This window comes from Sminthopsis crassicaudata, chromosome 5 (assembly GCF_048593235.1).
Source record: "Sminthopsis crassicaudata isolate SCR6 chromosome 5, ASM4859323v1, whole genome shotgun sequence".
Classification (NCBI taxonomy): Eukaryota; Metazoa; Chordata; class Mammalia; order Dasyuromorphia; family Dasyuridae; genus Sminthopsis; species Sminthopsis crassicaudata.
Genome location: NC_133621.1, coordinates 271,641,940 through 271,656,511, shown reverse-complemented (window position 1 = coordinate 271,656,511; position 14,572 = coordinate 271,641,940). Strand labels below are relative to the sequence as shown.

Below are 14,572 nucleotides of genomic sequence, written 5' to 3'. Positions count from 1 at the left end.
ACCAAAGGGCTACAGAGCTGTTGTGCTTGCCTTGTTGCTGTATGTCTGTGAAAGTTGAACAGTATATCAGCACCATGCCAAAAAATGGAATTACTTCCATTAGAATAGTCTTAAGAAGAATTTGAGGCTCCTATCAAATAGCATAAAATATTAGACACTGAGGGCCTTTCTTGAACTAACCTGCCAATCATCCAAACTACTAGAGAGAGTACAACTCTTTTGAGCTGACCACATTGTTTTGAATGCCTTATGGACACTTGCCAAAATATTTTTTTTATTGGGGAACAGGATAAGCACTCACAAGGTGGCCAGAAAAAGCAATACAGAGATACTCTCAAGACCTTTAGAATTAATTGCACGTCATGGGAGACACTGGCATAGTACCACTTAGCATGGTGTACTCACATCAGAAAAATGTGCTCTATGAGCAAAACAGGATTGAATTAGCCCCAAAGAAGCCACCTCAAATGTTCATGAGGATTATTTGTGTCTGGCCTGTGGCACAGGATTCCAAGGTTGTATTGGTCTCATCAGCCACAGTTGGATATGCTAAGCTGATGTGAAGACAGTAATGTCATTTTAGTCTTCTTTGAAAATAAAGGATGATATCCATTACTTCTGGCACCTTACAATATTCTTAAGGTTAGTGCTAGAGGAAATACCCAAAAAAGTCAAAGGAAATCTAGAGGACCTACCAGAAATCTAGCTAATGAAGTCTGCACTCGACGGTATATAGAAAGCCTCCCACAACTTCACAAGAATCCTCTAAGGAACATCTTCTCTAATAATTATCATCATCATCATCATCATCATCATCATGACTAACATAGTGCTACATGCCAGATTCTGTGCTAAGCACTTTGTGAATATTAGCTCATTTGATCCTCACAGCAATGCTGGGAGGTAGTTGCTATTATTCTCCACATTTTACAGTTGAGGAAACTGAGGCAAACTGAAGGTAAGCGTCTTGCCTGTTGTCATATACATAGTAAACAATTATGTTCTTTTTGAAAATAAAGGATAATATCCATTACTTCTGGCACCTTACAATATTCTTAAGATTAGTGCTAGAGGAAATACCCAAAAAAGTCAAAGGAAATCGAGAGGACCTACCAGAAATCTAGCTAATGAAGTCTGCACTCGACGGTATATAGAAATCCTCCCACAACTTCACAAGAATCCTCTAAGGAACATCTTCTCTAATAATTATCATCATCATCATCATCATCATCATCATGACTAACATAGTGCTACATGCCAGGTTCTTGCTAAGCACTTTGTGAATATTAGCTCATTTGATCCTCACAGCAATGCTGGGAGGTAGTTGCTATTATTCTCCACATTTTACAGTTGAGGAAACTGAGGCAAACTGAAGGTAAGCGTCTTGTCTGTTGTCATATACATAGTAAACAATTATGATCTTTTATAAAATAAAGGATAATATCCATTACTTCTGGCACCTTACAATATCCTTAAGGTTAGTGCTAGAGGAAATACCCAAAAAAGTCAAAGGAAATCGAGAGGACCTACCAGAAATCTAGCTAATGAAGTCTGCACTCGACGGTATATAGAAAGCCTCCCACAACTTCACAAGAATCCTCTAAGGAACATCTTCTCTAATAATTATCATCATCATCATCATCATCATCATGACTAACATAGTGCTACATGCCAGATTCTGTGCTAAGCACTTTGTGAATATTAGCTTATTTGATCCTTACAGCAATGCTGGGAGGTAGTTGCTATTATTCTCCACATTTTACAGTTGAGGAAACTGAGGCAAACTGAAGGTAAGCGTCTTGTCTATTGTCATATACATAGTAAACAATTATGATCTTTCTCACTCCCTGTCTTGGACTCAATCCACTGAGCCCTACAAATGCAAAGGTTCCAAAATTGTGCTAACATCCCCACATCAATTGAAATGGTTAGCTACATGCCCCTTGGCAAAAGCCACAAAGAATCTGAACCTTCACTAATTTTTTTTCCCTTTCACCTGCCTTCACCCTTTTCCCAAGATTCAATTTTGGGAAAAGTCTGACATTGAAATAGCAGGAAAAAGCAATAAAATTGGAAGCTTTAGAACATGCATTGGCTTCCCCCTCTCCCTTCTCCTCACTGTTACCCTGCTTCAAAGGGAAAATAGCTAGTGTTTACACAAGTGTTACTTTGGAGAATCTAAATTTTCCTCTATGGAAAGAAATTAAAACTGCTATTCCATGCCTTAGATAATAGGATAATTTATTTTCTTCCCCCCTAGAAAACAAGGATGAGCATAAGGGAACTCGAGTGTGCATTAAAAGAACAATTTAAATAGGACTTGTAAATTCAATTGTAAGCCAAGTTGTAAATTATAACTATCTTTCAGGAGGCTTAAAGTAAGTCTTCACACATAACTCAGTTCAACAATTGTTCAAATTAATGAGTTCACATTTTTCATTAACAAGGTTCAAGCAAACGCTGTGTGTGTATGTGTGTGTGTGTGTATTTCCAATGCAGATTTTTTTTCCAGTGTCTCCTTTTTCTTAAATGCTAATTCTTCTTTTTCTTCCAGCCTGCTGCTACCACCACAACTGTCCACTCCAGTAAACACTAGAGCCAAAGATCTAGTGGCCTTCCAGAGTCTCATGACCTTCTGAAATTTACAAGATCACCTGGGCTCATCCATTTTGAGGTTTGGACTCAGTCCCACCTAATGACTTTGGAAAAGATAAATCTTTCACAATTCCCTTACTCTACTTTCCCATGAATCTTTTGAGGAGTCCTTATGATTGGACAACACAAAGGAAAAAGAACATTTAAGGAGGGGGACAGAGGATTCTTCAGCCAGTACTATTGGTATACAGATAACTCTTAAATAGTACAAATAATGACTTCTCTGAAGTTGGTCCGCATTTTTACACTATTTGAAGTTATATGTAGGTCAAATATGGCCATTGGTTCTAGCCATATTCAACCATGTAGTCTAGCAAATCCAATTGATGCATGTGAACAATTCATAAGCTTCAGTATTTGAAAAAATTGGAATCAAACTAAGCTCTGCCTCCAGAAACAATGGGAAGACTTAACAAAAATAGATTCAATCAGATGGAGACATAATCTATATTTTCTCAAAAACAACTGGAGAAAAGGGCATATAATACAAATGTGTCCCATAGGTAGGAAAACCAGGGAGAAACTTCAAAAGAATGGCTTTAATAAATCTGCCATCTATACAACAGAGTTCAAATCTAGTCCTTTTCATTTATTAGCTGTGTTCCCTAGCCAGGAATGATAATACTTAAAGTATTTTAAGTACAACTGTTTGTTGTAAATTTGCAGCAAAAACAGAGATAAAAGTATATAAACCACAAAGATATTAGGTATTTGGGAGCTATTCATATCACCAATAATTGTAAGAGGAATGATTTGTCCATTTTTTATCTAGTCTATTTTCATCTGTATTCATTAAAAGTTCATGAAAATGTGTTTGAACTGCCACAGATTTCATACTGGGTTTCAGCCAAATACCTATAGGTCATTAAATTTTAATGATTTGTCTCTGTATTTGAGTATTGACAAACTAGATTTACTTGTTTATTCTTCATATATACATTGGCCTTCTCTCCAAGAAGTACATGCTTTTTCAAATAATTGTATCAATGATGACCAATTTGCTGTCCACAATATATACACAGTATAATACATATATGATGATGGAGTTATTACTTGCTCAGTGGGGCTTTGAATTAGCCAAACCATTGTCCAAATCTCTTCAAAATATATTGCGGTGCTAAATGTTAGAGAATGTTATAGAAGTTCTACAGGATATCATCAGGTAAGGAACAAACAATGGAGAGAATGTATCTCTTGATTAGATCTTGCGATGTCACAAGTATAACCAACATGTTGACCACCAGATTTACAAACTGGATCACAGACAATCCCTACTGAAACCAAAAGACCTACAAGGTGAACTGACATTTGGATTTGTTGGAAAAGCAAGGGAAAATTATTAGAGTATTAGGGGAAGGGGAAGGGGAACTAGGAGAAGGAAAAGAAGAAAAGAAAAAAAAAGGAAAATGAAAAAGGGGTAAGGGAAAGAAATAGGGGACAAGAGAATACTGATGAGGAGGGAGGAAGGTAGGGGGAAACAAAGAAGACCAAGGAGAACCAAAATTGGCAACAGGAACAGTTGGGGGAGCGTGTTGGGAGTGAGGGTCATCGGAGTGGGTATACATTGTTTCTGTATTCTTAGGTTCAGTGAATTTGGAGCTGAAAGAAATGTGAGTTGGTGATGCAAAGAATACATTTCACATCATGAATGGAATAGAGAAAGGTAGCAGGGAAAAAAAGCAGGATCGGGAAAGTTGCAGAAATGTCCTTACAGATTGGACGTTGAACCCAAGTCAGTAGAAAGTAGCAACAAAATACTGATACCTTCTACTCCACAATAATGTGACTTAAAAACAAAGCAGACTTTGATGATCTCTCCTAGTGGGATATAAAGTAATACAGAGAATCAAAGTATCCCCGTAGAATATTTGAAAATAGCCATGTTTTCTTACTCTTTTCTATCATATCCGTATCTCTTGTCTCTGAATTCATCAGTGAACCTCCTAGAAAGTAACACCTTTAAAAACCCAATCTGGATCTCATCTAGCATTAGGATTTCATTTTAAAATATAAACCGAAACTCCAAGAGGAAGTGCTTTGCCCATGATTACGAAAGTAAGCAACAGAGCAGCTCCCGAGATTCGACCGCGAGACCTAAAGCTCATCCACCCTCGCGATCTCGATCTCGACTCTCCAAGGTGAGAGCTAACGGATCCGCACTCACGCACTCACCAGTGCTGTGTTTTGATCCTGTATCGCATCCGCGTGAGCTGCGGACCTGATAAAAGCACGCGCAGTTCAGTTCCCCTCCTGCCATTGCCAGAGTTGCAGTCGGCTCTAGGGCTGAATTGTTTCTTGCTGTTGCGGGCTCACAGGTTTCTAAACCTCTGGCTTGGGTTATTGACATTTCCCCTTTTAGTTCTTTAATCCCCCCTTTATTTTTACCTTTTAATTCCCCCTTTATTTTTCCCCTTTAATTCCCACTTTATTTTTCCCTTTAATTTCTTATTTTTCCCTTTAATTCGCCCTTTATTTTTCCCTTTAACTCACCCTTTATTTTTCCCTTTAATTCCTCCTTTATTTTTCCCTTTAATTCTCTCTTTATTTTTCCCTTTAATTCCTCCTTTATTTTTCCCTTTAATTCTCCCTTTATTTTTCCCTTTATTTTTTCCCTTTAATTCTCCCTTTATTTTTCCCTTTAATTCCCCCTTTATTTTTTCTCTTTAATTTCTGCTTTATCTTTCCCTTTAACTCACCCTTCAATTTCTCCTTTAATTCCTCCTCGTATCAGGCTGAGGGGCCGGGAGGGAGAACTCCCTCCCGGCCCTGAAGCCTGCTTCCAAAATGAAGCTTTTTCATTTCGGCAAGAAAAAGCAGTTTCCACCTGGTCCCTCCATCAAGCTGCCGATGTTCTTTGGGTTCCAAAAATCCCTCTACATCCCAGGATACATGATCCAGAGCAAGGACCTCCGGAAGATTCACAAAGCTGCCTTGGCAGGCAAAGTGGCAAAAGTGCAGTATCGGCTGCTGTTAGGAAAAAACAGTGTAAACGATCAGGATAAAAAGAAGCGGTAAGAGCAAAGCTTGGGAGAGGGGGAGAGAAGCGAAAGCCCCCACCGACGGAACCTCAGACATCCTACCCCCATCCCTCCCCCTGAATGTTTGTCCCCTGCCCCAATTAACCTCCTCGAAATCAAAACACCTGAGTACCTGAGACAGGGTTAAAGTCAGGCTTTGACTCCTAGAGATTGGATAACGAGTCACAAAAACTGGTGATGCCTCCTCCCTCCTGCCTGTCCATTTTCAGTGAACTGGAAACTCCTTCCTTTGGCTTTTAACCCGGGTACAACTGGCATATTCTTAAATCAGTACAACGTGAGAGCTAATACTCTGCTGAAATATTGACATGCTTTAAAAGGACTGTGTCACAGTATCCATGAGGATATTTGAGGGATTTTCTTGGTAAAGTTACTGGAATGTTTTACCATTTCCTTCTAAAGCTCATTTTGACAGATAAGGAAATTGCGGCAACCAGAGTTCAGTAACCTGCTTAGGATCACACAACTGTAAGTATCTGACATCAAATTTGAACTCGGGTAGATGTCTTCCTGATTCCAAACCCAGAACACATTACTGTGTCACTTAGCTGCCCCAATTTGGACAAGATATGTGAAGAGTAAAAATTTAAAGGCAGAAAACTGCTTTTAAGATCTACTCTATATATCAGGCACAGGGTTAATAGCAACAGATACAAAGGATTGGGGAACAGGGATTGTTCCTACATTGTAGGAGCTCAGTCAGGTAAGGGATTTAATGAGCAAGGCAGCCTGAGAAACAGAGGAACCAGGAGAGACTAGTGTTACAACACCTAGAGAGAAGGGAATAGCAAGAGAAAGGATGTAGTTTTAAAGGAGGGTCAAAAAGAAGGAGAATGGAGAAAAGACAATTAGATTTGGCAACTAAGAGATCCATTAGAAGAAAGAACATGAGTATCAACAGAAAATGACAGGAGAGGAATTGGAGATACCTCTTGTAGAGATTCCTCTCGTGGCGTTTAGCTACAAAAGATAGAGGCGTGGTATGATAGTGGGGATGGATTGATCAAGTAAAGTTTCTTTGGTGATTGGGGGAGAAGACATGGGTAAGTTTGGAGGCAAGCAGGGAAATAGCCAGAATGTAGTGAAAGATTGAAGATAAGTGAGTAGACGCATGATAGGTAAGATAGAATGCTATCTCTTGTATTTGTAGAAACATTTTCATTGGCAAGGAAAAGGGCTGCTACTTCATGTGAGGTGAAGGGAAAATATTGGTAGGAGGTATTTATAGATGAAATAGATGAGAAGGGTAAAAGAGATTTCAGGGAATGGCCTCAAATTTTGCTCAGTAAATATGAGCCAAGATTTTTAGCTCAAAAAGTGCAGAAGAGTGTACCATGGGAGGTTTGAGAAGAATTGAAAAATTTTCAAAAGACCTGCCATGGTATGTGGCATAATGAATTGTTTAGGGAAGTATAATATCAAAGGATTGCCTTGGATCAGTGAGAGCTCAATTGAGGTCACGTAACATAAATTTATAGTGGCCCTAGTAAGCACAGTTGCATGATTTTCTCCAGCCTTATTTGAAAACATATACACAGGAAGCCTGAGGCTTAGAAGGACAGTGTTGGCAATATGATACATGAGCAATAGATTTAAAGGAAGGCAATGGAGAGTTGAACAGCCGTAAGGGAAGTCAGTGGAGGGTTGAACAGCCATATTGCATAGTTCTCCAAAGAGTCAAGATGAAGAAAGGAGAAGAATGTAGCTAGTTCGGTAGTGATGGCCTTGGATTAGAAATCATGGTCTGGATGAAAAACAGAATTTAATTTTGCAAAGCAAAGGAATAGACAGAATGACAACAGATTGTGATCAGATGAGAGAAACGGGATTTGAAAGCATGGCAGTGCTGAATTTGTAGATGGTCGGCTGGGATAGGTGAAGTAGATCATAGGAAATGAAGTTGAGTGAAGTGAGTATGTCTAAGGAGTATGTCTAACCTGTATGTTGTTGAAGATAACACATGGGTGCAAATCACTATGTATAAACTAGATACATACAAGCAGAAATGGGAGTATTCTCACAGAGGGACAGCATTAATTTTAAAGGAGATAACTAAAGCCTCCTGATAGAAGGCAAGACTTTTGCTGAAATCAGGAGGTGGAAGTGTGGAGCATTCCAGTCATGGGGACAGCAAGTAAAGTTACTTAGTGTCAGAAGATGGAGTGCTATGAGTGGGGAAAGGACAGTGGACAAAAATTTATTAAATGTTTACTACGTAACTTACACTTTGCTAAGATTTTGGAATACACACAATTGTCAAAGACAAACCCTGCTGTCAGAGCACTCACGTTTCAATAAAGCAGATAACATGAAAACATAAAAGTACAAACATGATTCTCCATACAGGATAAACTAGGAATGATCAATGACATCAGTTTTAAGGGGGGTTGGGAAAAGCTTCTTTTAGAAGTTAGTATTTTAGCCAGGCTAGGGCAAGAGATGAAGGCAAGAGAAGAGAATTTCATGGTAAAAATGACTGGAGTCAGGAAGTGGGTGTGTTTTGTGCTACAGTGGACAGTATCTGCTCACTCCATGCTTACTCTCTCAACCAAACTACCGGTTACAATGGGCCAATTGGCTGCATGCTGTATAGAGCAGAAGAGACTCTAGTTGTCATAGAAAATAGAACTCAACCTAGAACTTGCTCAAAGTTTTTATATCTATGACATATATTCAAAGGCTTGTCATGTCTTCACTTTATTTTTCTTTAAATAATTTCCACAAGTATTCCCCCTACAACCCAACAATCCTAATTTCTTGAAAATATGGGGTATTGTATTTAATATAAACACATATAATATATATTTGTTAAAATACAAAAATAAACATAAATGCAAATGATTGGAAGTAACTCTTGCTTTAAAATATTTTTTTTTCTAAAACTAAAGAAAAATGAAAATCCTATACCTAAGCAGTATGTCAGTTCAAAGAAAATGTTAGTCCCTTTTTCAAGGTTGAGATACTTTTAAATATGATCAGAGAACTCTTGGTTATTGAGTCTAAACAGAATGTCACTATTTAATTTTCCACCACCAGTTTTAAGTTAGAGTATACTTGATGTAGAGACATACTCAAAAAGGTGAATATGGAATTTGTAAGTGAATATGGAACTTGTGAATTCATTGAAAATGGTCTCAGATTCTTCCCGTCTCCCCTCTACTTTTATGGATATATTCTCCCCTAAAATGCACAGAAACCAAGTTGCCCTCCCATCCTGCTTTCACTCAGCATGATGGTTTACTTTCTTTTTCACCCTCTTTTCCTGTATTTTGAGAATTTTATGCCGCTTTGCTTCCTTCCTTTCACTACTCATAACTCAGTTTCCTGCTTAAGTAATTTCACAAATATAGACAAACACCTTTTAAAAAATTCCTTTTTCCTTTCTGCCAGTTCCTTCCCAGAAATATCATTCTTTTATCTTGTCTTCTTTCCTGAATAAAAAAAGCCTATGTTTATATCATAGCTGATAAATAAAAGGAATATGCCTGGATTAAGAAAGAATTAGTAGCGTGAACTGAATGAACAAATTTCAGTTTCTATAAAGTTCCCTTCATAATCTCAATAATCAAAGGCTTCATTTCATCTCCTCTTTTTCTAATTGAATTTTTAAAAACATTAGCAGTTAACTTTTGTAAGAGACATAAAAGTCTTATGGGTTGTTTTTCTGTTTTGTTTACTAATTTAATCACTAATTTGTATTCCCCCTAATGACCCAGAAAGACCTGAATTATATTGAACCTTATGTACTTTCTTGTTGTTGGACCCTGAGCAAATTTATTTCTCAGTTTCTTCAATTTCCTCAAGTATGAGGATGATAATACCTACTTCCCAAAGCTCAAATGAGGTAATATTGGTAAAATGCGGAGCACAGTCTCTGAGTCATAGTAGACACATAAGAGATGCTAGCTTTCCTCTTTATTAAGGTACATCCAAGAAGGGGGAGGAAAAATTCTCTTCCCCTCTAACTCAGACACTGGAAGAAGGCCAGAAGGAAAAGGCAAAAGGAGAGTTCTGAAAAAACAAGAAAAAAATAAAATATACCAATATGAATATTTATATGAATATTCATTACATCAGTAATACATGAATTTATTGTTATGAATATTTCCTCCACCAATACATAACACAACCTCTTTACAACTTGGTGTAGATAATTAGCTAGGAGCAGGTGGTTTTCAATGGATAGAATGCTGGGCTTGGGGTCAGACTCATCTTTGTGGAGTTCAAATCTGGTGTCAGATACTAGCTGTGTGGCTCTGGGCAAATCTCTCAGTCTTGTTTGTCTCAGTTTCATCATCTGTCAAATGAGTTGGAGAATGAAATGGCAAACTACTCCAGTATCTTTACCAAGAAAACTCAACATGAGGAGACAAAAGTGGAACAGGATTAAAATGACTAGACAGAGACTGACATGTATTTAACAAATACACCATCAATGAAAACATTCATCCTCCTTTGAGCAACCTGGTAATATCTTTATGACCTTAGTTCGATTGGGCCATGGACAGCAGACATACCAGACCCTTACTTCAAATCCTATCCTCCATGGCCGAACTGCTAAAATGTTTACCCTGCTGGAATAGCCTATGGCCACCTAGAGCTGCATTTCAGTGCGTGTTTGTAGACAGTGCACACACATGCACATGTGCTTGTACAAAGATACAATATGTAAATGTATAAGGGATTTTTATGAAGCAGCTGCTTCATCAAATATTTTGTAATTGTGGACAAATATCTTTGTGATAAAAGTTATTAGACTTAACCACCAGGCACAGTGAAGCTCACTTATAATCCCAGTTACAGGGAGGCCAAGGCTGGCAGATCTCTGGAATTCATGAGTTCTGGGTTGCAGTGGGCCATGCCTATAGGATCTCTGCTCTATTTGGTATTAGAATGGTTAATTGCAAAGTACAATGGGCCAGCAAGTTACCTCAGGAGAGGTGAAGCAACCCAGATCAGAACCTGAGCAAAGTTCCCTTGATAATCTGTAGTGAAATCTACATCGATCTGCTAGATATATTTCTCCTGCTCTAGCAATTTTGTGTATCACATCTAGCAATGAGAGTTAACCCACATTTTGTATTTATTTATGTGAGATAAGTGGCCATTTATTTTGGAAATGATTTACAGTTTAGGCATAAAAATAATAATGCATGGTATATTAAAAATTATCCTAACAATATTGCAATATTGATTGCTGCAGTATAATATCAAAGAATCACATTGCTCTTTCATTTCTGTAGAACATGTCTTCATCTGGCCTGTGTTACTGGACATTTAGATGTTGTGTCCCTATTAGTAGAAAGAAAATGTAAACTGGATTTGTTGGATCAAGATCGTCGAACACCCTTAATGAAGGTATGCATTAGTTAACCATGCTGTTCAATGAAATGAATTTGGATTTCTGTTTTTGATTAAGAAAATGAACTATTAGTACATAGCTCATTTAAATATCACCAATGTTGCTTGAATATACTAAATTTTATCTTACAGTATTATTTCTTTGTATACTATTGACAGGCAATCCAATGTCAGCAGGAGGAGTGTGCAACTATCTTGCTTGAACATGGTGCAGACCCTAATATTGGAGACAACAACAACAATGCTCTTCATTATGTTGCGTATTTTCAGAACATAGACATCGCAGCAAAACTGCTTCGCTATAAAGCTGATATTGAAGCAAAAAACAAGGTGGAAACTAACAATCTTGTAAAATAAAGTAGATTATCATCTAAAAAATCATAGTATCCAATGTACACATTTTATAATTCATTTATTTATGGAAGTATTTCTTTAATGAAAATAATTTAAAATCATTCTGTCATAATTCTGAAGTTCATTAGTCTTCAGAATTTCTAATGTAGGATGGAGGGGTGAGGAAGTCAGGGAGCACATATTACACTGGAGAGATTTCATTCACAGTGGAACTCCTAAGAAGGAAATTCCCTCTACTGATTTAGACCATGGATTGCTTTATGATTTAATCTTTAGAATATGGATTTTTCAACTGGGATCCATTAACTTTGAAAATGCTACAATAAGTTTATAGTTATTTCAATGTAATTGGTTTTGTTGTTTTGTATCTATTTTGGACATTTAAAAACATGATTCTGAAAAGTGGTTCATGACAAAGAAAAAGTTAAGAAACCCAGTGTTAGGGAGAGTCCTGGAGGTACTACATGGTCTCCCACTCAGTACATGTGTCAGCTGCAGGCCCTAAATCTAAGTCTTACTAACTTTGATGCTAGCTAGCTGTTCCATCAAATCTGTCTCTCCAGAATCTTCTTCGCATGGTCTATTAGGTCTGCTTCTCAGAATGCATTAGTTCTAGCAGATATTACCTGTATTGTTTTCTACATATAGACCTTTACAATGTGACTTTGTCATGAGGAAATGCCATAAGGCTTTTAGGAAAAACCTTTTGAAGTTTGTTCCTACTAGATATAGCTACACAGACAGAGTTTTTACAGGAAAAATTCTTAAGTACATGCTTTCTTTATCCTAATGACTACGCATTTTCTTTTTTAGAACTGCTGAATGATTCCTGATTTGCTAAGACCTAATTCTTAGTCATTGTCACTTGAAAGAGAAAAAAAAAACAATAAATATATTAGGAGGGTTGATAAGAAAGGGAAAATGCTAGGTGAATGACTTTGTTTCAGGTTTAGCCCTCTCAAAACAAGACTGGTTTTTAATTTTTTTAATTTCTTGTTGTTGAGTCTGTTGTACACCTCAGGAGAATGGGTAAAAACAAGTAGTTTTCAACGTTAATCTCAGCCAGCATATAACTTTACCTTAGTAGAGTTCCGATGAAATAAGTTTGGCTCCATTTGGACAATAATTGCTTATGAAATGAAAAAAGAGAGAAGATACTCATGAAATAATATGAAAGATTCCCTTAGAAAATTTGAATTTCTGTTTTGTGATTTGATATCTACTTTTACTCTATCATTTTACATATAAGGAAACTTACAGCCCAGACAGATGAAATAATTTGCTTTATGGTCACATAGGGATTAACTAACAGAAGCAAGATTAATGCTCTAGTCTTCTCACTGGAGTGTTCCATTGTACCATATTTTCTGAACATGTCATTAGCAAATTCACAAAATATTTGCAAAATGTCATAAATTGAACTGAAATAAATATAGAATGCTTACTTAATATAACGATATCTTTATTCTAACTTTGCAGGAAGGCCTTACACCACTTTTTTTTGCAGTTAGAGCAAATAAGTGTGATATGGCAGATTTTCTGTTAAAGAATGGAGCAAATGTGAATGCCTTGGATATCTTTCAGAGGTATGATAATTAAAGCTTAAAAGACATGAAACCCCAATGTTTTTTGAGGAATAAAAACAACTTAAATAATGGAACACTTAGTGAACAACAATAATTGAAATTGAATATCATTGCAAAGCATTGAAAAATGTCAACATCAGTTATGAAAAGAAAATATCCTTATATTTATGAATGCAAGAAGGAAAAAAACGTTTATTTGGGCATACTAACCATTGTTTACTATTTGCAGTTTTCTTTATTGATTTCAAATCAGCTACGATTATTCCATAGAACTTTTGAACTCTCATAATTCAGCTGATTCTCTTTATGAAATAATCTTAAAATCATTTGCATGGGGATTATAGCATGGAGCATCATCTATGAAAAGGGAAAAAAATCCCTATTTATGACTCTGCAAGAGAAAAAACAGTTCATGTGGGCATACTAACTATCATTTATTGGTGATTATTATTTGCAGTTTTCTTTATTCAGTTTAAATTAGTTAAGATTATTCCATAGAAGTTTTGAACTCTCATAATTCAGTTGATTCTCTTTATGAAGTAAGTTTAATGTCACCCATGAGGATTATACCTTGTATTTTCCTGCTGCTTCTTGTTTCAATTTTCTCTTAAGAATATGCACATTGTTAAATGCAAATAAATAAATAGAATGATATGATGACATATTTTGATGGACCCTTTATCTTATACATTGTGAATACTCATGCCACAGATTCAAATTTTAATCCTTCCATCCAATCTCATCCTACAGGACTTTTGTCATTAAGAACCTAGGAAACTCCCTGAATTCTTCCCTTTGTTCTTTTAATATTTGAGGACCAGTGCAAGCTTTTGTTTTCAATTCAAGATTAGGCCACCTCTTTTTCTATTCATGTATGTTTGTGACATCACTTACTACATCAGACTCATCAAAATCACCTACTTGTACTCTCCATACATATGTCCATGGATTTTGGGGATTATCTAAATTTTGATTCTTCTGAAATCATGTGTTTCTGTTAAGTATTTTGTAAAATTTACTGTGGCCAAATATCATTCCTGAAAGAATACTGATGTTTATAAAATGAGCTTTTGTGGCAGTGTGAGCATTAGAGAAATGCTGTATGGTTTCTCAAATGAGATCCTACTGGATTTTGTTTTCTCAATAATTTTGAAACCAGTTCATTGTTGTTTTTCAATGCCCATGCAGACTTTTTGCGTGTATATGTCTATATGTATAAACACATGTACAAAGATATAGGTAAACCAACTAAATTAAATGGGGCTGCCCATTAAACTACATGGAATCTGGAAAATTCTTACTTTTCATGTAGTTTTTCAATATGGATTCTATGTCACCATATATGTGGGTCTTTTCCACATCAAAAAGCTTGCTGCAATTAGGAAAATGTCATCCCCAAATAGGAGCATTTGGAAATATTTCTGTCATATACAATCTATTCTTTTTGGACTTTGTGCAAAGCATCCTACATAGCATTGGCAAAAGCCAAAATATCCCTTTAGTGGAATGTGTTATCAAATCTTGTGTTCTTTTAACATTGCATGAAAGAAAATTTTTGGATATCACCAAAAAAATCCA

General features: G+C 36.5%; 1 protein-coding gene across 1 annotated transcript in view; it reads left to right on the top strand.

The window, feature by feature from the left end:
• Positions 1-4,805: 4,805 nt before the first annotated feature.
• The window catches only part of LOC141544655 (uncharacterized), a 160,977-nt gene continuing 151,210 nt past the window's right edge, over positions 4,806-14,572 (top strand). Inside the window, exons 1-4 of the mRNA XM_074271052.1 lie at positions 4,806-5,666; positions 10,937-11,051; positions 11,214-11,384; positions 12,888-12,994. Of these exons, the coding sequence (XP_074127153.1) occupies positions 5,440-5,666; positions 10,937-11,051; positions 11,214-11,384; positions 12,888-12,994 (620 nt within the window). The 5' untranslated portion in view covers positions 4,806-5,439. The remainder of the gene's footprint in view (positions 5,667-10,936; positions 11,052-11,213; positions 11,385-12,887; positions 12,995-14,572) is intronic.